This window comes from Festucalex cinctus, chromosome 5 (genome assembly GCF_051991245.1).
Source record: "Festucalex cinctus isolate MCC-2025b chromosome 5, RoL_Fcin_1.0, whole genome shotgun sequence".
In the NCBI taxonomy this organism is placed as follows: Eukaryota; Metazoa; Chordata; class Actinopteri; order Syngnathiformes; family Syngnathidae; genus Festucalex; species Festucalex cinctus.
In genome coordinates, this window is record NC_135415.1 from 30,535,599 (window position 1) to 30,560,613 (window position 25,015).

General features: G+C 43.0%; 2 protein-coding genes and 1 long non-coding RNA gene across 5 annotated transcripts in view; 1 reads left to right on the plus strand and 2 right to left on the minus strand.

Moving 5' to 3' along the window:
* The first annotated feature begins 10,512 nt into the window (after positions 1-10,512).
* rflna (refilin A) lies at positions 10,513-21,116 on the plus strand. 2 transcript variants are annotated; one of them, XM_077521395.1, is made up of 4 exons: positions 10,513-10,707; positions 10,788-11,148; positions 18,159-18,268; positions 18,340-21,113. In XM_077521395.1, exons 2-4 carry the CDS (start codon positions 10,921-10,923, stop codon positions 18,671-18,673), a joined length of 672 nt encoding a protein of 223 aa, XP_077377521.1. In that variant the 5' UTR covers positions 10,513-10,707; positions 10,788-10,920; the 3' UTR covers positions 18,674-21,113. The 2 variants fall into 2 exon arrangements, with proteins under 2 accessions (XP_077377521.1, XP_077377522.1); XM_077521396.1 differs by lacking the exons at positions 10,513-10,707; positions 10,788-11,148 and adding an exon at positions 15,337-15,623 and having other exon boundaries at positions 18,340-21,116.
* LOC144018819 (uncharacterized) lies at positions 13,399-16,895 on the minus strand. Its single transcript, XR_013283529.1, has 2 exons — positions 15,485-16,895; positions 13,399-14,326 (listed from the first exon to the last, which is right to left on the minus strand). It is a non-coding gene; the product is annotated as an uncharacterized LOC144018819 (long non-coding RNA).
* Positions 21,113-25,015, minus strand: part of ncor2 (nuclear receptor corepressor 2) — a 61,795-nt gene continuing 57,892 nt past the window's right edge. For both annotated transcript variants that reach the window (XM_077521393.1, XM_077521392.1), the window contains exons 44-46: positions 24,805-25,011; positions 23,399-23,578; positions 21,113-23,296 (exon numbers count right to left, since the gene is read on the minus strand). In XM_077521393.1, the coding sequence (XP_077377519.1) occupies positions 23,109-23,296; positions 23,399-23,578; positions 24,805-25,011 (575 nt within the window). In that variant the 3' untranslated portion in view covers positions 21,113-23,108. The remainder of the gene's footprint in view (positions 23,297-23,398; positions 23,579-24,804; positions 25,012-25,015) is intronic.

A 25,015-nucleotide genomic window follows, 5' to 3' on the forward strand; every position in this document is an offset into this window, starting at 1 on the left:
GCAAAAGAACACAAACCAGTAACTAATCTTCATCAGTTTGAACAGATATTTGCCGTTGTAGTGTATTCAATTGAACATGTGTTGAAAAGGATTTGCAAATCGTATTCTTGAATGGCTCGTATCGCATACCGGGCACCACGGAATAGTTTGCATTCATCAGAATACCTGAGGTCATGTTGCCTTTTGCCAAAGAGGAAATGTTAGGACGCACACTTTAGGAAACCAACAACAAGCAGAGCATGTCTGGCCTTCGAGCGGAATCCGCAAGCGAGGCAGAAGAAGATCAAACACGACTCGTTTAGCAGACTCTTTCCTGGAACCATATGGAGACATTCAGAAACAGTTATACCACAAAATATTAGTTGAGTGATGTGTAGGGTGAAAAAAACCATCAAGAATTTTTCAGGATATCCAGTAAATGTTTAAGCTTTAAAAAAAAACAACAGTATAGTGTTCAGTTTTAGGAAAACAAATCGTGCTCGCTTATCTTTCTGAACAACACTATAAATGATGCAAGTAAAGCTAACCTAGCTTTATTATTGTCCAACTCCAAACTCAATGGTAAATAAATATACCGGCGCATTCCTTCGTATTTCCTCGTAGGTTAGACAGTTTGCGAATGGCCCCACGGGGTGAGACATGCCCCTCGGCAGTCCAGGTCACCAGAATTTGCCCCCATCCAGAGCACGATGGAGCAAATACAGAAACCGCATCAAAGCAGCCCAGCCAGGCCGCAGCGAAACTGTGTTCCAGTTTGTTATTCTCCTGCAAAAAGGTTAATTACGCTTTTCCTTCAAAGAACTGCCTCGACCATCTGCTTGGAGTTTGAGACTTGAACTTGGGAGATTCCTGTCAGGCCAAAGTAAAATATAAACAGACCAATCAATCATTGCAGGGCTAAATTAACCCCCCCCCCCCCCGCTGTGGTTTGTGGGGGGGTAATTGCAAGGTAATGCCTCACCATGAAAGTAGCACCTTACTGCCAAACAGATTTGATAGCTCCATAATGCGCTCCGCTGCACGATTCCTGTGATGAGGTGATGTGGGGGTCGATCATTGACCTCAAACTACATGAATAAGGCTGGCGGTAACATACCAAGAGAAATTGAACAGAGGAAGAAGACAACAAATGTATCCCGAAAGAAGTAGTTGAAACACATCTACCCTCCAGTCCCATACACACACACAAAAAGCAAACGGTTCATTCCAAAGGTCTGTGAGTGGCGACGCTGAGTTTCAAGGGTTGCTGGTGTCCCTGGATGCGCTGCTTCATGCTATCAATAGTCACCCGTTTGTGCAACTGAATCCTGAACTCTTTATGACTGTTTACCAATGAGGGAGTCTTGTTAACTCCCATTGTGGGGGCCGCCTTGTCCTTGTGGAAACATTTTAGTGGGCTTCACAAGTTCAAACCAGTTTTTGAGGGTCAAGACTTGGTTTTAGAGTTTAGCTTTGAATTGGATTTGGAGTTAGGGTAAGGGTTAATATTAGGCAATCATTAAGGTTAGAGTAAGAGGCTAGGAAGTGCATTATATCAATGAGATGTCCCCACTAGACAGGTGTGTGCGTGCGCGTGCGTGTGTATACAGCAAAAATGCCGAGTTGTCAGCCTAATGAATGGCTGCTGTCATAAACATCTCATCTCAAATCCCAAGCGTCAATGAAAACTCTCAATCTGTCACTTGGGCGCCTGGAGCTTCTTTCATGTTACAACCTACATGCAACAATATTTCACCAGCATGCATCACATCGGGCACACGGATTTGGTATTGTAACCACGAGGAGAGTAAAGAACAGTACACAAAGCAACCCCGAACGGTCATAGAAAAAAGTAGTCATCTTTCATAACAAAAACAAAATAACAAAACTTTAACTTTAAACACACCTGCTTGCTCTATATTTCAAAGTCCCACGCCTGCCAGAAATATTTCAAAGTCACCTCTCAGCGTGTGCAATTCCAGAATGGAGAAGAGTCCAATCCCTCTTGAGTGGATTGGTACCAGAGCCCAAGTCGTGTGTCAAGTGGCCCACATCCAGGCGAGGGAAATTGAAGTCCATCGATATCAGTCATCATCGGCATTCTAAAAGCCGTACATTTGTCGGGTCCCTCACCTTGGATCTGTTTGCTAAGTGTGACCCTGCCCCAGACATCTTAACTCCTAAGATCATTGAAACAAACGGACCTCTCGACCACGACAAGGTAGAAAGAAAAATCTAAAATTTAAAACAAACAGTCTTTGAACTCTGCCCGGATCATTTTCTTTGTGGTATTTTGGCTTTGTGATGCAGCCCGTGAAACTGGATGAGAGAAAATGATCCACACGGCACAGCCAATAGCAGCACATCAATCCCAAAATTCCACCTTTGCCAAAAGAAATAGGGCCCAATAGTCCAAAGGTAAAGGTGAGGCTCTTTATAAGTAACATATGGCCTGATCGTCCTTTGTGGCTTCTTCTCACAGACTGAATGAAGCAGCTGTGACGGTGCTGCTGTTGGCTACACGTTATGGGAGGGTCACTTGGGGTCGGCGTAGTCGGTTGGGACAGCGGTTAGGACTTGACATGAGTCCAGTACCACACAGCTGAACAGACACAGCTGCCAAAAAGCAGACTGAAAGCAACGTGAGTCACTCCCAGCCTGTGTAAAAAGGCACCACAATAGCGTTGACACTTTACTAATACAATACGTAATTGCAGTCTGTCTAGACAAAAGCAACAAAAGATCAAGTTCTAACCTAACATTTCCACAATATCAGACCAATATTTTTTTACTACTAGCACCAGATGGTTTTGTGCTGCACTCGTAATGTCAAGTATTTGAAATTGTATCCATTCATTGAGCACGCTTGACTCCAAACTGCGCAATGCTCCCAGGCAAGCTTAGCCCAACGCTGGCTGATATCAGCGCCGGTTCAAAAGCGCGGTGCGAATATGTTGCTTCCACAGTGAGTCTCAGTGGGCACTGTTGTCGGCAGCTGCGGGCCACACCGACTGACCTGCTTTCAGGAAACAACTCTCAAGGCAAAGGCAAACATATATTTTGCCGGATGACTGCGTCTGCTTTCGGGGCAGCCTCTTTGGCTCGGAGTGTGAAATAACACGACCTGATGTGAACCCGTCTACTAAACACTAATACTTGTATTACAGCTGGAATCTATCCCACCTGGCATTGTTTGCAGTTCTTGTAGTTTTTGGAGGGGGCAGACAAACCGTCTGAGCTACAAACGTAGATAAACAGTTCTGTCATTGAAGGAGGGACAACTTTTCAAAAAAAATAAAAATAAAAAATCCAAAATATCAGTCGTGTATCGCAGTGGCGGCTGCTGGTCATTCAAATCAGGGGAAGGCTGGGAAGGCCCCTGGAGGCTGCAATATGTTTTCCCAAGGTGAACGAATAGTGTGTGAAGTGGATGCTGGGACGGTTACCGTGACATATGTGAACATGCTACATGATCATATTTGACTTCAATATCTCTCAGCTGGCTTCTCAGGCCGTCGTACGATTTACAAGCCGTGTCTACCGTGCAACAGCTGTTTTATCTTTGCAGGACTGGGATTTGCTGTGGATTCATGCATGATATATAACCTTGTACGTTGTTCCGGCTAGTCTGGGACCGAAGCTAGGAGAGAGTTTCAGCAACTGGGTCAAAACGTCGACATACACCCCCCCCCCTTCTTTTTTCTTTGGCAAACGTGTGAGATTGTATGTTTACTCTGTCGAACACGTCGTGGCAAGAGGCTCGGTGTAGCACCTTAAGCCACACTCCCACCTTCCACGCGTTTGTTGCCTTTTGCGTGTCTGTGTACGTGCAAGTCGGGACGGGTATCTAAACACAACCTGTTTACCTGCAGAAAGCATTCAGAAACGTGCGTGAGTCAGTTGGGGAGGCCCGAGGCCAGACGGCCACACGAGAAAACAAGAGCTTGCTGTCAGATTGGCTTTGTTGGACAAATAGATACAAAACGATGCGAAATTATGACTTCTTGTTTTTAATATGAGCTGAACAGTATGTATAAACTAGTGCTGTCAAAGTTAAAGCGTTAACTAATTAATCACAAAAATTATCGCATTAATCATGTATTAATGCAGATTAATCGCACTATTAATTTTGCCTGCAAATGATCCTTTAGCTTGACAGCGGATGGCTACATTAAAGGTAGCACAGGTTGAGTTTGAACAATAAACATAACATGCATTAAAGTGAAGCATTTAATAAATGTTTGCATGTGACATTCAGAATATTTGTTGATGTCAAACTATTGGGGTCATTTTTTTTCCCACTTTAAATTATGCAAGTAATTAACTGATTAGAAAATGAGGAGGATGAGACATTCTCTTAACATTAACTCATTCACTGCCATTGACGGAAAAAAAGACGTCAAATGATGCATTTTTTTGCTGTCTGGTAATGAATGTGTTAAATGCTGAAAAAATTAACACATAAGAGGTGCATTTTAAATTTGGTGGGCAAAAAATGTTGATAAAAAGCCTTTTTAATTAAGCGATTAACCGTTATTATTAATCAAAATTTTATGATGTGATTAATCTGATAAAAAATGTAATCGTTTGACAGCCCTAGAATAAACACGATAAGTGATCTCCATTGGCATGACTATTTCTGTTTGGTTGCACTTTTCATACGTGAGCCGACAATGGCAAAGGAAAAAATGTCAGGAATTTTTTCTCTTTTCATGTCCTCACTTGGCAGGTGACTCTCGAGGCTTTTCCAGACAGTCCAAGATGTAAAGCAGGGCTGCGGTTTGTTGCCAACTAGAGTGTCCTCTCCACACACAAACAAGAGGTTTGAGGCTCCACATGTGCCAAAAAAATAAATAAAAATGCCGATGGACAAGCGGAAGTCTCCTAATAGCATCCCCCCCCCTCCATGTGAATGGGGATTATTTTGACACACTGAAACACTGACATCTACTTCCATGTTAAAAACAAAAATCTCGTTACGACTACCACAATAAAACTAAAAAAAGAAGCCATTCTTGTTTACCCTCAAAAAGCACAGAGAGGCAAAGTGCCCTTTTCTCTCCAGTGTCAATAAATGTGTTTGAAGTAAGACGAATAAGACAAGAAACATAAACCATTCTTATCTCTCCGTCCAATACCCGCACTGTGACCTCCTCCTGCATTCAGCTGTTTGCTCCTCCGCTCGGCTCCACCCACCCAGCAACCACCGTTCGCATTGTTCGCTCAATCAATAATCGACACTTACACAAGGCACAGTTTGGATCTACACGTTCTTTGTGTAAAACAGTTGAAACGGCTGCGCCCTGTCACTCCTAAGCGCACTGTTCTCATGAGAATTTAGTCGAATTTCATTTGAAATGTAAATTGCTTTTAGTGGTGAAGACTAATTTGATCCTGATTCCTTGCAAAAAAAACAACTGTTTTTTGTTTTGTTTTTTGATGGATGCCGAGTGAAGCTTTCCACTTCTTACTGTTGCTAATTTGTGATTGCTTCATCCAATTGTCAGCGTGCTCGTGTGTTTTAGCTTTTCAGCTTTGGCATTCAAGAACAAGGGATGAAGAATGGCGATTTCTTTCCGATGTACCTTTGATTTGATGGAGATATTTTCAAATATGAAAAAATTTTACCGTTCTGGGAGATGGATTTTTTTGGGGGGGTCTAAACTGATTTATGCACCCAGCCCAAAATGTGAATTTAATTATAATTAAACAAAAAATCAATGGACTAAAAGACGGTGTCATATGTTTGGTGCTTAAACATTAAACAAAAATCAGTGTTCATGTTTAACTACTGACTGTTGACATGAAGCCAAGAGGAAGTAAACGTCATGTTAAGTGTAGTGGAGGAGCATCATGCAAAATTGCAGTTGCCAGCTGTTAGTGGCTGATTGTTAGCGTAATGTTAAAAAGTCACGCCTCTCTCAGTTTTTCGGGTGGAAGGTATATTTATTATTTCTATATCTATTACTAGCAATATATAATTGCTTGTCTGGTTGATGATTTCAGCATGTTTAATAAATCAAGTCAACCAATTTCAATGTGGCCCTTGCATCCTATTTTTCTGCATGGGGCCCTCGTGAAAAGTTTGGACGCCCCCGCTAATTATTCTGCAGATTTCCATGCATTTCTTTCCGGTCATTCTCAGTTCTCCCTCTTGTCGTTCCTTCTCATTGAAGCTGCACTTATTGGGCCACCCACAGACACGCCCACTACACCCACAAGCACAGCATGTGTATCCCAGTGACTTCTGGGTAATCTGCAGCAGATCTCGACTTTAATTCCCCGAATGCCTGAGGATCGACATGCTGCTCTCTTTAGGACGCATGTGACGGCCCCAAAACACATTTGACAACTTGCCGCAAATCCCAAACCATAACGCCGGGGAGGGAAGGGGAAGCCCACGAAAAAGCTCGGGTGCCATCAGGTTTGTATCTCACACACGTGTAATGCGAAGTGAACAAACATCACGCATGATTTCCTGGCAGTGGCGTGTTCATCACCATGGAGAGCTGCTGGACCATCACGCTCACAATCAAACACGGCAAAAACGCAACACGCGGTCGCCTCCGCACTGCCTGGCTCCAATTTTCCTTCTGATTTCCTTTTTGGCAGAGTTGCTGTTTGTAAGAGCACGGACAGAGAGGCCAAACATGATGTGGAGGAAAGCGTCAACAGGCGTTCAATTCTTTCTCGGTGTGTGCGTGAAACATTTACTCATTCAGCACAACGTTCCCACCCACCTCCGCCCATTCCTGAAATCGCACACTGCTTCTCAACCTTGTTGGATGTACTGAACTCCACCAGTTTCCTATGCACATTCACAGAACCATTTTTATTGAAAAGAAATAAGCAAATAAATATTTTCACATTTAAGCCATAGGTACAGTGAGCAAGGAATTCCAAAAGTGTTGTTTTTGTATTCCCCATCTCAAATGCAGCTTAAAGCGATACAACATTATTAATCGTTTTCCAGTATTGGATTAGGCATTGCGTACAAAGAATAAAAGTGCAAATAACTCTGGCATCTTATTTCCTGAATTTTATTTTGAACCGATTAAAACTATCAGAATTCGAATGTACCGTGTGGAAGGCCATGTTACTGGTCACGTGATCGTGATGACGTAACCCGTGCGTAACCGGAAGCCGTCGTCGTTCATTTCAATGTGAATTTGCTGACGTAATGTGCAAGAAAAAGACGTCTTCGATCTCAAATACTGCTTCAATTCTGTTCAGGGTAAAGTCCTCAACACGTCCGGTTTCATGTCTGTCAGTGTGGTGGCCGCTCCTAATGTGGGCTAAAGCGTGCTTAGCACACGACATGTAGCTTAGCCTAGCGGAGTACAAGTCACCCGGATGTTTACCATCCACTTGGACTCGCCAGCGGCTGGATGTGTCAGTTTTATCCGGCTTTCGGTTGGAAACAAATATTTGGCGAGTCCTCCATGGCTGTAGTGCTTTTGAAGAAGTGCTTCTTTGTTGTAAGACGTAATTCCAACTTTGATGTCTGCCGTGGGACGCGATAATTTCTTGAGTCTCTTTGGTGTCAATTCATTGCATGCAATTCAATGTGGATTTGTCACGATGATCACGTGACTGTCCAAAATGCCCGATGCAGTACTTAATGCAAAAATATCCATAAAAATTGCTATAAAATCATAATTGCTCAACATAAATTGGCAATTTTTTCAGGGAAGAGTTGAAATGAACCATTTCTAAGAAAAGCTGGTTAGTTTTTCATAAGTCTAGTGTTCCTTTAAGAAAATGGATGGATGGATGGATGGATCCCTTCATACTAAGTCGACCAAAAAAAAGAAAGTGATCGGACATAGAATTATAATGTAACATATGGTGTTCCACAGGGTTCAATTCTGGGGCCGCTGGTGTTTTCATTGTATAGCACCCGTGTGACGGTGGGTGTTTAGGTTCGTTAACTGTAAGGTGGATACCACGCGGGTGCACCTAAATTAGATAATACCGACAATTCTAATAAAAAAAAAGAATACACAGTCTAAATATAGAGACCCAGAGAGTGTTAACGTTCAGGCGAAACAATGGGCGTATTTAATGAAAAATAAAATAGCATGTAAAGAATAACAAACAAATGGTGAACACTTCCAATAAATATACCTTCCGCTAGACTCTCCTCCAAATCACCTCCTCAAAAACGCCCCCCAGAGCAAGGCCAACAATGAACACCAACTATAAACACTCAAAGAATTAGTATTCAAATTTACAATGTCTTGTGTTCGTTTGTCTGTTTGTTTTTTCTTTTCTTTTTTTCATTACGGAGTGGGCCCACACACGCGTAAACACACACACACACTGTACTTACGGCTTCGGAGCTCACCAAGCGCAGAAAATAAAATAAAATGCGTTGCAGGCCTGTTCGGGCTTGATTGCGTCGCAATCACCATAGGCAACTTGAGAGCGCCGAGCTAATCGTTGAAGTTGAGGCCGTTGCGATACCTTGAATTTGAGAGCGTTGCAACCACGTCGAAGAATCTGAGAGCGTTATCAGTCCCTACAGTCCGCGTCCGTCCGGGCGAGGAAATGGCGGCGCCGTCGCAGCTTAGCCTAGCTACGAGTGAGCAAGTGGCAACGTCCGCCTTGCCGAGGTCCGTCCACGCCGTCCGCGTCACTTCCACAGAACCTCCAGCGAACACTCGGGAGTCAACCTCGCCAAGCCTCCGTTCAAAATAGTTCACTAGTTATCTCGTCCACTTTCCGTCTCGGTCGACTTTTTTCCTCACTCGTTCTCTCTCGTTTTTTTTCTTTCGTCCTTCCGCTGCGCGCGTCTCTCCTCTCTCTCTCCTTTTTTCTCTCTCTCACCTCTCGCGAGAGTCCCCACCTCTTTCTCGACCGCAAACAGTCCGAGACTTCACCACGTCCTCTCGCGTGACCAAAGCACATCTCGCTTTACTAACCTGTACTGTGTCCAAGTCCCGCCCCTTACACATTTTCTGTCAATCACAATCGACAAACTGGGTGCACTCCGCGAACGATCATTCACAAAGAAAGCAAACACTGCAAAGGAAAAACCATTGAGTTGCAAAGTCAGAGTTTACAAATTAATTACTTAAACTAAATAATTGTGTTGCCCATAACAAATAAAATATTAAAGTCACTGACTATTTCAAATGTTAATAAAAAAAATATTCACTTAAAACAGAAATGTCAATATATTTATACCAACCCACTAGAAGATGGCCGTTTATCGTACCGGATTTACCACCGAGCTACACCTGCATCTGTGGTGGTTGTTTTAAAGTTCTCTATAAATACAGAGTTGAGTTGAGCGATGGGAGTCAGTGTCCGAACTGTATGATTTGCAATGCCAAGTTGCGCAATTTGAGTCCAGCACACTAAAGTGGTTGCTTGCTCCTCACAAGGGTCGCGGGGGTGCTGGAGCCTATCCCAGCTGGCTTCGGGCAGTACGCGGGGTACACCCTGAACTGGTTGCCAGCCAATCGCAGAGTATGAAGGGATAAAAAAAATAAAAATAAAAATAAAAAAAAACACGACGCAACATCACAACAAACACAAGTTGACTAATGAGCACACCAAATACCCTGCAGCACAGATAGGCCAAGCAATGTAACGTGATGACCTGCAGCCAATGATGGCCAAGCGGGGCATACCATCACGAAACATTTGAGTCGGGTGTGTGTCTGTCTTGACCTCCGACGAACCCCTGCGAGTCAGGTCACTAGCAATGTTTACATACACACGCACATGTACATACAGTTTGCCACCCTTATGAAAAAGTTCATTTCCATGACCACATTAACTAATTGTTGTTGTTTTTTTTCTCCTTAAGAACGCTACACTGAGCCATCTTGATAGTGTTCCAAAAAGAACTCGAAAATACCAAATGATTTGGATTGAACAAGCTCATATGCAAAGGCATTTCTAAAAGATGCTCACTATAAACATTTCCTTCTTCTGTTACATGTTGACATCATTCTTGGCAGGAAAAATGACAAATGTAATGCATACAAACTAAAATTTTAAATAATGAAGAATTAAAAAAAAAAAAAAAGCATAAATACAACATTACTGCTGCGATTGGCTGGCAACCAGTCCAGGGTGTAACCCGCCTACTGCCCAAAGCCAGCTGTGATAGGCTCCAGCACCCCGACGCTTGTGAGGAATAAGCTGTCAAGAAAATGGATGGATGGACAACATTACTGTTTGACAATAATGTATTCTTTTTTCTTTTTTTTTTAATAATAAAAGAGAATTTAATTGGTCGGCCTGCCACTTTGTTGCTAACATATATGGATGAAAAAAGACACATTATTTGTCATAAATTTATTACTTTTTGTGTCCATAACTAATAACACTTTTATTACCTTTTCATGCGCTCCATTATTTCCTCATTCTGAGGGAAAACTTTTGAAAAACAGTGTGACAAAAAAATATGGCGTTGCAGATGAGCAGAGAAACGACAACATGCACTCCCCCTGCTGGTCATGAGTGGAAGTCATCCTACAACACAAGTGCGCGTGCGCACGCGGCGACACGGTGACGCGCACTCCTCAAGTGGAGTGTGAGCGCTGACGAGCCTCCCGCAGAGGAGCTTTCTTTCCTCCAGACCTGCGTCAGTCGCACGTCAACTTTGAGTTTTGGCTGTCGAGCGATACGTGTGACATTTGCGATCAAATCCATGGAACTTTTGCGCCGTTGGGGCTGAGAAGCCGCGGCTCACTTGGAAACTTCACGCCGCAGGTAAGAGTTCGTATGTTGAACTTTTTCATTGTGCTAAAAAAAAAAAAAAGTGTCTAATGTAACATTTCATCCACTAATAGAAATTCCTTGAAAGAACTTGACCCTGAATCGGTGCATTTTGACGCAGAGGCTCGACCAGAGAAGAAGAGGAAACTTTTTTTTTTTTTGAAGTGCGACTTTGCGTCTTTTCTCGCCTGCAAATCGTCCCCAGAAATGGTGGGGCACCTCCATTTGCAAGCGATGGATGAAAGCCTCAAAGGAAAGAACCGGGAGGGGCTGCTCGACAGCCCGGACTCGGGGCTGCCTCCGAGTCCCAGTCCGCCCTTCTGCTCCCTCTCGCCCGCTCTCATCGAGCCGCGCTCCGGCAGCTGCGCGACGCCCGTGGACAGCCAACAGCTGCAGGCGGCCTGCAAGAAGGACGCCAGTCGGGAGGGAAAACTGGTAAGATTGCCGCCATCATCATCATCATCATCATCATCATCTGCTTATATTAGTGGTCAACTGTGTAAGTAACTGAGCAATCAGATTTTCAATTAGATTTGATTACGTCAGCATCTCCCATCTTCTGATTGGTCGGTCAGAGCAAAAGCTGTTGTATATCGTTCCTGTAAATCAAAAATCTGAGCAGAACACCTCTCGATGATGTACATCGCACAACTACGTGCTGTTTAATTGCCTTTTGTGTATTGGCGAGTGCTGGTTTCTGTCATGATGGGATCACGTGACGGTATTATGACTTTAAAGCACTAGCCATAATGTGACTACATTATCCAGTCAGAAAGCGATCTTCCACCTCCCAGCAAAAAAACAAAACAAAAAATCACCCCGCCCCCAATGTTAAAGATGGCACTGGCGTCCATAGAAGTTAAACGCCTGCATGACTTAGTGCATCTGACTTTACTGGTTTTATGGGGGATCCAAAGTGGGACTCAGCAGTTTCATAACGTCTCATATCAGTTGTTGCCTGCTGTCTTTTATTGGCCACCAGCAGGACTTGCTGCGATTGGTCGGGTCTGGCTTCTAAATCGCTGATGGCCGTTTGCTTGAGTTTCCCCTCAGTGTGTACGATGAACTCGTCTCCATGACGGGCCCTGCGACTAAATGGCGACCAATCCAGGGTGTAGTCCATCTTCTTGCCCGCAGTCAGTTGGGGTCACGGGTGGTTTCGAAAATGGATGGTCGGGAATTATTGTGCATCAAATGATGTGAATGCTGGAGAAAAAATAATCAGGCGTCTGCATTTTACAAATGAAAATAAAAAGAAAAATGGTGGATATTTCTTGTTAAGCTGATGACGGCAGAAGCATCAGAAGATGACAGCAAATATCAATTGTCAAGCGTACTTAGCTCGTATCATAAATCCTCAATTAAAAAACATAATACAAACTTTGTCGGCAGGAGATGGGTGAGGGTAGGGTGGCATTTCAACACTCACTTGAACAGTTGCAGTATCCTGATTTTAGTCATTTGCGTTTGCTGATTTGTCAGATTGCTCTCGCAGATTGGAAGCATTTTTGATTGGCCATGATTGCTGTTGGCTGTGACCACTCGCACAGCACCGGACTCATCTGTAAAATTACCAACATCGAGTCTAGCCCGCCTCTGCATGGAGATGTGTCGTGACGGAATGATGTTGGGTCCCGAAAATTGTGCCCGAGATGTTTTTGTCTCGGGCAGCATCATGTTTCTATGTCTTGCTTTGCACGTCTGTCATGTAGCTGAGCGGTTTGGGAACGTCACAGGCAGGCCAGAGTTGAGATTGCAACTACAAAAGAAAAGCGACTACAGTATTTTTTTAATCATGTACAACTCTATGAAAGATTTCCTGCATCAGTTGCATTAATATTGCAACTTCATGATGTAAATTGGAAGGAAAAAAAATCCCAGCCGAATATCATATCAGTGATGGCACATTGTGATTTTCTAGGAAGGTTGTACAAGTGATCATATGAAAATATGAACATGTGCTACGTTTTATTTAAAAAACAAAACGCATGTCATATTGATTTTGATGTTTCCTAATTGTCATGAGATTATCATTTTAATTCATTATTAACTCATTCAAACCCAAAGACGTATAAATACGTTTTTCAATACTTTGTTATTCACTCCCAAAAACATATTTATACGTTTTTCTTCCTGGTTTTTTTCTGTTTTTTTTTTGTTTGTTTGTTTTTATGCTAAAGCATAAAGATAGAGCTTCTGACATGAAAATGTCGTTTAAAGCAATGGTAGTTATTGCAAAAAAACGGCCAGCGGGTGGCAGAAGAGTATAAGAGATCAGCCAGGGCCATTTGCAACAAGCTCTTTTTGGCAGTGTTTTCAACAGGTTTGTGAATAATGATGAAAAATGGAAACGGATATGTTTTTATAGCAATAGAACAGAACATTCTGTGGACCTCGCAAAGTCAGTCAAAATCCAGTAAAACAGACAGGAGCAAAAGGGGTTGCTTCTGTGAAAATGGCTGGGAATGAAAGAGTTAATAATAACACGCAATAATAATTAAATATTGTGCCTGCTTCAAATGCGTTTCTCTGGCTGCAAGTTGAAGCTTCTCAAGCTAACGTAGCGTCGCATCGCTTCCTGCCTGCAAGCTTATCAACACAGCAGTCAAGTGTGGGTGTAAATTTACGTGATTATTGTTGGGTATGCGTATGAAAAATAAATCGAGCAGGTGAGCGTGACAGTCGCAGATGGATTTTTTTCGTTTGTTTATTGTCTTCCTCATGTCCAGTTGTTCACTGCTAACAGCAGCAGCCATTAGCAGTTGTCGATTTGGATTGCATACCCCGACATTCGAATCATCATTTTTTTTCCCCCCTCCTGTGCGAGACATAGAAATACATATTTGATCAAAAATCATTTCAGGGTCACTCCCAGTTTCCAAACGTCTGGAGAACTTGTCTGTGCAGGTCCATGTGGCTTTTAAAAGGCCTCGGAAATGTTTGTTGTGACGTTAATCTGAGAAACGCAGGTCGGCTAATCCTCTCGAGGTTCCAACTTGTCGTACGTTTCTGCTTTTTTTGTTTTTTTTTGGTTTCCATTTTGAAACTCGTTTTCCTGATCCTTGCTCGTCTGCGGCTTCAAGTGTGGAAAGAATCAAAGTTTTCCTGAGCGCGTGTGGGGGCGGGGCTTCTGTACGCTAGCAGTCATGTGCCCCTCCCCCTTTTCCAAATCTATTTTGGAGTTGTTTTTGTATGCCACCTAACAATCTTCAAGCTCTATTTTGAGAAGCGGGTGCTTGTTAGAGGCTGTTGCATAAGCGTTTGATGAGCCCTCATTTCTAAATGCAACTCGGGCAAAATGCTCAGACTCGTCTGTCTGTCTGTCTGTCTGTCTGTCTGCCTGCCTGCCTGCAGACCACTGGACAGTGACGCGACACGCACCAGCGTTCTCGCCGCGTCCCTGCTGATGTTCACAGAAATGTCTGGCGGCTGCAGGTGGGAAATATTTGAGTTGGCTTTGCGGACTCTCGGCGGCTCGCCGTTGTTTCCTTGGACGCTGCGCGGCTTTGTCAGCAGCACGCTTGTTTTCCTGGGCACGGATGTGCTTCTTCCACGACGACGGCTCCAGTCTTTGTGTGCCTGTTGCGGACTGGGGCTTCTTCCTGGAGGCCTCCTAACCTCCATTCACATGCATAAGATGGAAAGCACACACAATTATACAAGGGCAGTGCCCCCCGCCCACAATTTATCAGATGACATATGTTCCATACTACGGAAGCGTAGAGCTGCCAATGTGGCGTAAACATTTTTGGCTGGTGAGTACGTTCGAACGTACTCGCAAATACGTTCGAACGTACTTGCAGGCTACACGCTACAAAGCTAGCATACGCTACAAAGTTAGCATACATTCCGATAATGCCATGGGGTATTATTTTTGCGCATGCGTACATGATAATGCTATTTTCACCCGATACCGATAAACCAATCATTTAGAGGTGCCGATGTCGATAACTGATAAGTGAGCCGATAATTGTTTGCAAAATTAACTTGAATACAAATATACTTTTGAGTCCTACTATAAGTCTAACAAATACATTGAAAGATTGTATAAACTTTGCACAATGTTTCAATGTATGTCAAGCACCATGAAGTTGAATTTTATTGATATGAGCCACAACCACAACAAATCGACCAACGTGGCATGTCGATAATTATTGCTGGATTTCTTTATTATCTGCTTTAGCTGTATGAAATCAAACTTCAGATAATTATTGGCATATTTCTCGATTATCTGTTTTATTTGTTTGACGTCAAATTGGTCGATAACTGACGATAATTATCGGCCACCGATATTATCGTGCATCCCTACTAAACATGCTATTGTGATAAATACTGCATTTATGAAATATGAATGAAGAAGCTAAATCCAACCATTTGCACTCATCTCAGGCGTAGAATTAAGTGCGTGATCTCAGGGGGCGGCCATTTTGTCACTTGCCGTCAACTGAAAATGATATCACGGATTCTCAGTGTTCACAACCAATCACAGCTCAGCTTGCATACGCCACATGACCAATCTCAAAAACAGGTGAGCCGTGATAGCTTGTTACTTTCGTCCTGTGTTGTCAGTCGACACAAAGTGGCAAAATGGCCGCCCCCTGAGATGGAGAAAAACAGGTGGATTTTGCGGCTTAATCCATATTCCATAAACACAATATTAATCACAATGGTGTTTAGACTAGCATGTTAGCATGTTAGCGTGTCAAGAAACTTTTTGGGTTGACTAAATGTTCAATATCGTCGAGTGGAAATGTGAGCAGTGAATCTCAACTGATTGGATGTTTTCTGGAGCTGTGGTGTCGTCCTCTGTCGATGATGATGATGATGATGATGATGATGATTCAGTGGTGAACATTCTAAGCAGCGAACATCGAGCGCAGCTGCCGCTCGCCAACATTCAGCTCGCACGGGTAAGCCGAGCCTCACGCACGGATCTGCCGTGCCCTTGGCCTCTTGTCGCCCGTTCCCCGTCCTGGCATGCGCGCTCAACTGCGTCCAAGCCGCAGCATGTGACCGCCCCCAACTGTAACGCGAGAGGAGCGGTCGCCCGCCGGCCTGTGCGGGTCCGCGTGCGTCCGTCACAAGTCTCGCTGCGGCGCCGGTGACGGCACACTTTGAGAAAAATGGTTCCGATGAGACGACTCAGGTCAGATTGAGTACGTCATCTTACTCAGTCATTGTCCAAGTCGTTACTGTGTGATGTGAGTCATTGTACACAATTGACGGTATCGCTGGTAGCAAATGCAAATATATTTCTTGAACTCATTCAGTGCTGGCCCGGTTAAAATGGATCCATTTTCGTCCCGACGTCCACAATCGATTTATTCCTCGTCCAACATGGAACAGTTATGGTACACCGTGAAAACTAAAAACAAAGAAATTGCGCATATTTACAATCAATATTTAGTCATTTCTTTAAATCAAATCTTCATAAACAAACATCCCGTATGCGCCTCTCTCTCTCTCTCTCTCTCTTTGTGTCTCTCTCTCGCGTTCTAGCGCCTTCCAAACTTTTGACCCGAACCGGAAGTGATTGCTACCGGAATATTCTCTACATAAATTGTTTCATTAAAATAAACAGAAAAACAAAACTATAAATGGTTTTATGTACAAATAATAACATCTATAAAAATAATAAACCAAACAAACACTGCATACTTTCGTTGTCATGGCAACCATTCAGGGGCAATACTAGCGCCAGCGACACGCCCTCCTTCCATTATTAACCGTTCTTTGGTTGTTGACTTTCTCGATCACTCCTGTTTGGAATAGTTTTTCGAGTATTTTGGTGGCTGAGAGTTCTCAACCGCAGTCGGCCCTCGAGCACCCCAATCCAGCCTGATTTCATGACGTCTCCAACAGCCAACACAGGTGTTTCAAACAATCAGCTCCATTGTAATATACGTAATGTCATATAACCCAATCTGACAAATCAAAAACAGCTTTGTAATAATGCAAGTTTAAAGGAGCAGCCATTTTGCTGGTTCCATGAGCTCCAACATTGCACATGTGTCAATCAATTCATAATATCTTGATGAACTTCAATCTCGCCTGTCGTGGCGCTTGCGGCCACGCGAGCGTCTGCTCCGAACTCGTCCTCGCCTCCAGTCATGATTGATTGAGCACTCGACTTGACAGCAGCTCCATCGCCGCTCGACCTGCTTACCAGCTGCTCTGAAACGCTCAACATCTGCAACACATACTGACTTATAGATGTGGGCGGGGCTGGTTTTGTCTAGCTCAACTGGAGTGATGACGAAAAAGGGGGAAAAAAAAAAAAAAGGAACACAGCTGGGAAAAGCTGGCACGTTTCAAAGTTGGAAATGAGTTACTGGGATGAGAGTAAAACAGGAATTTACAATATTGAAGGTCAGCTCTTAACTCATTTGCTCCCAATAATGTGTAAATACGTTTTTTTTTTATGTTTTAAGTGTCCCAAAGACGTTTTTTTTTTTTTTTTTTAATGCTAAAGCATACAGAAGGCTTTGATGCAGCCTCTCAACTGCAAAGAACGGTTGCAGAAATGGTAGTTATTACACAAATGGCCAGCAGGTGGCAGCAGACTAAAGGAGATCAACCATGGGCATGTAGAAAAAAAGATAAATTACTCACAATTTTGAATAGATTTGTGAAAACTGATGAAACTTAGCTCTCTTCTAATGCTAATTGCTGCAAAACGGAAACAGATAGAAACATACTTTTTTTTTTTCCTGATGAAAGAAGAGACTTTAATCTTTCTTTTGATAGGTTCCATGCTTTTATAGCAAAAGAACACAATATTCTGTGGGCCTTGCAAAATCAGTCAAAATTCAGTAAAACAGCCGGGAGCGAACAGGATTGCGAAATGTGAAAATGGCGGCGAGTGAAATTAACATTTAACACTTTCCATTTTGGAATATTCCCAGAATTCCGCAGTTTAGCTTCCCATGGAAATTCACCGGAACCCTTTTTCACTTCTAATGATAAGTTAACATGATGCTAGAGCAAACAGAAAGATTGTTGCAGCCTCTGATCTGAAGAGGTTGCTTAAAGTACTGGTAGTTATTAAAAAAAAAAAAAAAAACGTCCAGTAGGTGGCAGCAGTGTATAAGAGATCAAGCAGGGCCACGTCGCAACAAGCTCTATTTTCACCAGGTTCGTGAATAATGATTAAACCTAGCTAGATACTAATGCTAACTGTTGCAAAACGGAAACAGATTTAAATCGTTTTTTGTTTTTCCTGGTGAAAGAAGAGACTACTACTACTACTTTCTTTTAGTAGGTTCCATGTTTTTATAGCAATAGAACAGAAAATATTCTGTGGGCCTTGCAACATCAGTCAGTCATATCAGTAATTGTGGTTGTTAGCTCTACGCAAGCTAGCTCTTTTGGTTAGCATCTCTCACACGTGCTCAAAAGGCTTCCCGCTTGTGATCGCTCATATTTCTCATATTTCCTCTTGCCAGCTGCCTTACCTGCTGCTCAACAGCGCAGGAACTGACCCCAGGACTCGCATGTATCCCGTCTTCTACGGGGAGAGCATCGAGGTTGACCCGAAGCCAGAGCAACAAGTCAAGTAAGCCACACAAACCGAAAGAGAAACAACGGCTGGTTTTCCCGCGCTCAAGCAATCACTTCTGCCCGCAGGTGCACTTCGGCCGTCCGCTACGATTCGGACAAGCGCTACCAAGACCGAGTGTACTGCGTCCCCGTTCCCACGGCGACGTCCTTCAGCGAGACGGTGGTGGCGGTGCCCGACTGCACCTGGAGGCGCTACAAATCGCAAGTGTACCTGGAGCCGCGGCAGAAGGCCGTCAACTACCAGAGCACCACCATCGTGTACCCCAAACACGCCAAGAACGTTTACCGCACCACGCTCACCTACAAGGCGGCGGCCGCGCGCCGCTGGTTCGTCTCCCGAGTGCGGCTGGAGTCCAGCGACGACTCGAGTCCTTGCATCATCTACGCCGAGGATCTGTAGGCACGCAGACAAGACGCTTGTTTTGTTTTTATTTTCCTCGGACAACAGATTAAACAGATGAGGAGGGCAACACACAAGATAACTGGAGGCTTCTTCTGTTTTTCTTCTTTTTTTTTTTTGGTTCATGTCATCGCAGCCCAGAGGAAATCTTTCAAGTTTGTCCCCGTGCAGTTTTGAAAAAAAAAGGGAGTTGCTCCGGTTGCACCTGATTGGCTAATTGATGTCTTACCATATAAGGAGAATGAGAGCTGACACAAAGCAACATGGACCGAAGAGCTGAGGATTGCAAAATGACAACTGGCGCCACCTTTCGAATTTCAGCTTCATTGCACTCGTTTCCAGATATGAAAAGCATGTTTGCGTGTGTGCGTGTGCGTGAACAATTGGACCAAAATCAATTAACAGCCGCACCATTTTATTGCCATATTTATAACGGACTCAATTGAGGCACATGATAATTGAACACTGGAGTATTCGTGCCACACTGATTGGAAAAAAAAAAAAATCACTAAAATAAAAATGGTTGTAATAATAAAATCTTTTTTTTTTTGTCACAGTTCTTGTTATATGAGCAGTTAAGATCATCTAGAAGTGTATTCAACAAATTTCATGTTACTTGATGAATGTATGGCAGGATTATTGGCAGAAACGCATTAAACGTCAACTTCATACTCTTGCCGTACTTTTGCCATAAGAGTGGTTGGTCTAAATACTCCTTTGTCCAATTACGAATCACAAGTTTCAGGAAATGACAATTTTGCTGTCAACCCCAAAATGTTCTTGACAATAATGTGTTCCATGCAGGCCAACTAAGTCTAAACATTCTGATTAATATTGTGTTTGCGGAAGAAAATGTAAGCAGCAACATTCACCTTTTTTTTTTTGTCCGACTTGAAATTGCGGCCACTTCGTCACTGGTTGTTGACTTTGATGTCATTTTCAATCAACAGTAAGTGACAAAATGGCCGCCCTTTGAGATGGATAAAAGGGCACATACAACATAGTGGAAAGAAACTTTTTGGGTTGGCCCCTTTAACCAGTTTGTTGTTTTAATGATGTATGAAGAAGGTCAAGTGAAAGTGAGAGGATGTGCTTTGACAATAGGTGGACGACTCTAAAATGGTCGACGAATCCTTCTTAGAGTTTTTACTTTTCATTGTTTCAACTGAATTGCAAGGAGGAGTCTAATGCAAAATTAGTAGAAAGTAGCTTCCATTGGTGTGTGTATCATGTTGACAATTTTTTTTTTTTTTTTTTTTTTTGCAGTTTGCTATCAGAGCAATTTAAGTCCAAGCCTGATTTACGAAAGATTTGCAGGTGCAAAAAATGGGCCCAGATTTGCTTGCTCACATTTGGAGATGTGGAAGCTGCTCTAGTGGCACTAAAAGTGCGCACCCATGATGAGCAAAATGGCCGCAAAGTTTTATGCACGTTGTGGAAAGATTATGCAAAAAGATGAATTTAGCATGCTGCAATGTGATATATTAACCCTGTCAGCCAATGAAATGCCAGGAACAAATGATCACATTGTATGTTGAATGAATGAGTAAGTCACAAGAAGGAGTCATGCCGCGTCGCCTATGACAAAACTTTGCATTAACTCTTCAACGTTTTTCGGGGTCAGATGCAACCAATTGACAGCACACGCAATCGGTTAGCGTGAGGGAACATGCAATTTTGCACCCGCTATTTTGGATCGTAGTAAATCAGGCTCCAAGGGGCAAATGCAACAATTCAGATTAAAGCGCTTCATTTAAATGCCCTAATTTCATTTCATTTCTTCACAAATATGTGCACACCTGATTTTTAAGCCTCCAGGTGTGTGGAAGCTGTACGAGTGGCGCGTGCTCGGAGGAAGCGAGGGAACAGTATGTTGTGATGAAAGAGTTGGCAACTGCCAGAGTTACTCCAAATGCAAAAGAAATGTGGAAATGATAAAGGGTGCGAAGACAGCAGGCCGGTGTTGATGGTGAGTGTAACGACAATGATGAAAAGATGTGCTTGGATGTTGAACTTGTTTGCTGGTTTCGTTTTGAGTTCAAGTGTGTGTTTCCTAACACTTGATGGTGTTATTGTAAAATAGTTTCCTGGATGTATATGTGGATTTGATGCACTTCATAATTCTCTTTCTATTTTTGTACGTCAGCTGTTGTTCCTGTTCTGATCTAATTTAAAAAATAAATACATTGTAACTGAATAATACAAAAAGTATCAATATTTGGAGTAGAAGTTATTTACTTTGTGGTTTTGGAAAAATAAGCATCAGGGAAGAACAGTTTACTGAGTCCCAAGACTGGAATCTGTTTTAGTTTTATCGACTCACTTGCCGGTGACGAGGTAAAATGCAAATGCAGTCATATGGCACCACCTAGTGGTAAAGACCATTCAATAGCAGCACTACTACTGTCCCCTTAATAATAAAGTGACTCCGAGACTATGAATGGCAATAAGCTTTTTATTGAAACATTAAGGCAGTGTCTTATTTGTTTTCCATTTGTACACTGCTATCCACAAAGCTTGCTGGTGGGCATATAGAATTTAACCATGTATGTGTGTGTGTTTTCTTTTGAAATACCAACCTAGAAGCAAGCCACATAAATATTTACATCTATTTAGTTTTATATACAATCCTTGCTATTATACAGTGGGTTATAATTATATAAAAACAATTTGACAAAACGTTTGAACAATGTTATCATTTCCTCACATACCTGACCGACGCCTTCAGGGACCACATCAGATATGACATTATTATTATTTTTTTTGAATAAACTGTGGTTGGACAAAAGGCAAAAATGAACACATGTTAAAATTCAATTTAGTATACTTTTGAAAATCAATGGATTAGTCTGTCATCCGTTAAAGCAAGAGCTCGATATGGCTTAGTCTGTTTACGGTCACATTCTTCAAATGTTATCAATGACAAAAAAACAAAACAAAACAAAAAAAAGAACGGTGGAGACTGACAACACGTGGCGAAATGACACAACCTCCACTTGTCTTCACCTGGGAAAAGTCGCCACAATCCCACCTTAAAAGATGGCCGAGATGAGCATTGTGCAGGCGGGATGGAGGAGGGAGAGGAGAGGAGAGGAGAGGAGGTAGTCCGAGAGCAGTCGAAACACGCGACACGTCGCTGTGCTCAAATAAACAACGACACGTCCACGCGAGCAGACGATGGCATCCGACTTTGCACACGGCGAATCAACACGACACTTGTTTCGTTTCGTTTGAATCCTTTTTCGCCTCATCTCCCTTCAAGCCGTAAAAAATGCGGGCGCAGTGAAGTAGACTGTCACAGGACTGATAAGTTTGTGTGTGTGGTTCCAAAGCTTGGCGGGTGTGTGACTGACAGTTGCACAAAAAGAAAAGAAAAAAAAAAAATCATTTGCTTCTCTATTAATAAAATTGCCAGCATGGACAGTAGAAACCCTGGCAAGGGAGGGGCCAGAAACAAAACAATAATTGTGCGTCACTTGGTAACTTCAGTACTGTGCGTGTAAAATAAATGGCACTTAACACTAAGAATATATTAGAATGTACAAAAGCAGCACAGAAGAGACGCAAAGGGTCCTTTCCTTCCTCTATGCAGTCCAAGGTCAATGTCAGGTCAAGACGGTCACAAAAAGCTCCAAGACGAGATCCCGGCAGGCCAGCTGAAGACGACGCAAAAGGACTGAGGTACGCCTTGTGGATGCGAAGAACCGCTTGCACTTGTCCTTCGCTCACGTGTGATTGTCGCTCGTGTTTGTCATTTGAAATCACTGGTGGTGAGACCTTCCGTCACCGTCACCGTCACGGGATTGCCGTGCTTCCTTCCTCGCAGGTCCATTTGTCAGCGGATTCTCCAACAACTAAGTGCTTTATATATCCAAAAAACCATTTCATCAAACACAAATGCGCTTAATATAAAAAAAACAAACAAAACAAAAGTGTCGTCACTTGTCTTGAGCGCCATCGTGTGGCCAAACGTCTCACATCAGCAGGCCTGGGCTGTTTCCTCTGGACCCTCGTGAATATGTGGCGGCATCAGCAACAAACAGCATGTTTACCCTGTAAACCAATGATACGACCCCCCCCCCAATTGCAGATCAACGACCGCACATACGGTGCAACCATCAAAACATTACTTGTCCGCGATCGCTTTCCAATCATGAGTTTTAAGAAGAACCAAAAAAAAAAAAAGATGCAGTGTAAAGAAATGTAAAAGGGGCCTTTTGCTAGTTGACAACCAACTGACGTTGCCATCCGCCAAACGAAGAGTAAGCACTTGAGCGTGTTGTTGAAGGTTCATGCGCCCGATTGGATAAGGCCAGTGAGGAGTTTGAAGCAAAAAAAACAACAACAACAAAAAAACGGGAGTCGTTGAGATCATCCTGAAGCGAGCATGTGGACTGACGAAGGAAATGCCGAGCGGGACGTTTTGGCCGGCGGATCACTCGCTGTCAGACAGGGACTCGTACTGAGACATGAGCAGCTTGGGCTCCTCCTCCCAGACGCGGCCCGGAGCCGGAGCCGGCACGTGGCCGACCGGCTGCCCGGACGAAGGCGAAGGAACTGGAACCGTCCCGCCGGGGAAACGCATAACCAACGGGTTGCACGGGAAGGGAGTCGGCGTTGAACCTGCAAAAAAGCGCATGGGTATTCATTTATTTGATTTGTGAGTGTGTGTGTTTCGAATAGCGTGGGAACATGGTCCATCCAACGCAGACACTCGTGTAATACCTGTGGAGGAGGGTCGGTCCTCCCACACTCGGTTGGTCAGTGGCGTTCTTCTGTTACAGTCTCCTTCTGAGTGGACCGAAGACACCGACGACGGCCTTTCACCCCCTGACAGGCCGGGTCCAGGAGACTTGGCTTTGCGTCCGTTCGATCGCCCACCACCCTTTGAGGGCTTCCCACCACCTACAAAGAGAGATAAAGTAGCAGATGCAGAAAAGCTTTAGCACAGGGGCTCACAAACTACTTTATTTTTTTTATTTATTTTTTTTAAGCAGTCTTAAACTTGGGTTTTAGACAGTGATTTTAAATTGGACCTGCAAATTGGTGCTGCTGTCAATTCCAGATTGTTTTCATTTTATGCAGCTGGCTAAGTACGACGGTGTATTAGGACCACGTATAAATATAAAAAAAATTTCAAGGGTGGATAATATTCCGAGAAAAACCTCACAAATTTACAAGAAAAAATGTGTATATTTGCAACATTACAAAGTCAAAGTGGCAAATTTGCAAAGAAAAAAACTAAACAAAAGATTTACGAGAAATCTCGCAAATTTGTAATATTATAAAGTGGAAAATTTGCGAGAAAAAAAAAAGATATAATAATTTTCCGAGAAAAAACAGTTTGTTGGGGGGAAGAATAATATTCAGAGAAAAAAAAATCACAAAATCGTATATTTATGACGTTGCAAAGTGGCAAATTTGCGAGAAAAAAACTCAGACATTTATGAGAAATAAACTCGCAGTTTTGTGATTTAAAAAAAGGATTCTGAGAAAAATAAAGCTCACAAATTTATGAGAAAAACTCAGATTTGTGATATCAATTATAAAATAAAATATATATATATATATATATATAATATGTATATTTTTTCTCGAAATATTACACTCCCTCTAAAAAAAATAAAAAATATACGTGGCCCTAATACGCCATTGTTAAGACTGTCCTCTCTCAGCAGCACTTAGAAAATATAATCCATCTCAGGTGGATTACTGTACAGTACTGCACTTTATTTTGGAGTCAGCCAGTCCTCCCTCAAGCCTTCCTCGTCTCCTAACTGGTGCTCACAAGAGGGAGCACATAACCCCAATTCCGGTTTCTCATCACTGGCGGCTTGTGCAACTTAGAATTCTTTTAATATTCATCTATTTATCTTCAAATATATAAATGGTCTTGCTCCATCTTACCTCTCTGAGATCCTCCAACGCCTCAGGTGAGTCAATCAAACACTATTGGAGGCTCAGAGAGTATCGAGCCTTCCATTTGGAGCAACCTTACTTTTGTATGCAGCAATGTTTGTTTTCAAGTGCTTTATAAATAAAGTTGAGATGAGTTGAGACTAAACCGGTTTTTGTTACACGCCGACCTAATACACATCAATCGTCGGTACATGTTTGGAGAAATTCATCACCTTGTGAGAAATTGTCCTCTGGTCGTCCATCACTTCCGCTCAGAGCAACAGGCAGAGCAGTCGTGAGTGCGTTCGCAGCATTGGCCGGGGAACGTTCCTCAGGCTGGTCGTCGTATTTCCCCATCAAGGCCTTTCTTATGATGGCCTCCAGACCGATGGAGCTGCCCGGTGTCTCTGGAGCCGGGTGGCTGCGGACACTCACAGATCCTGG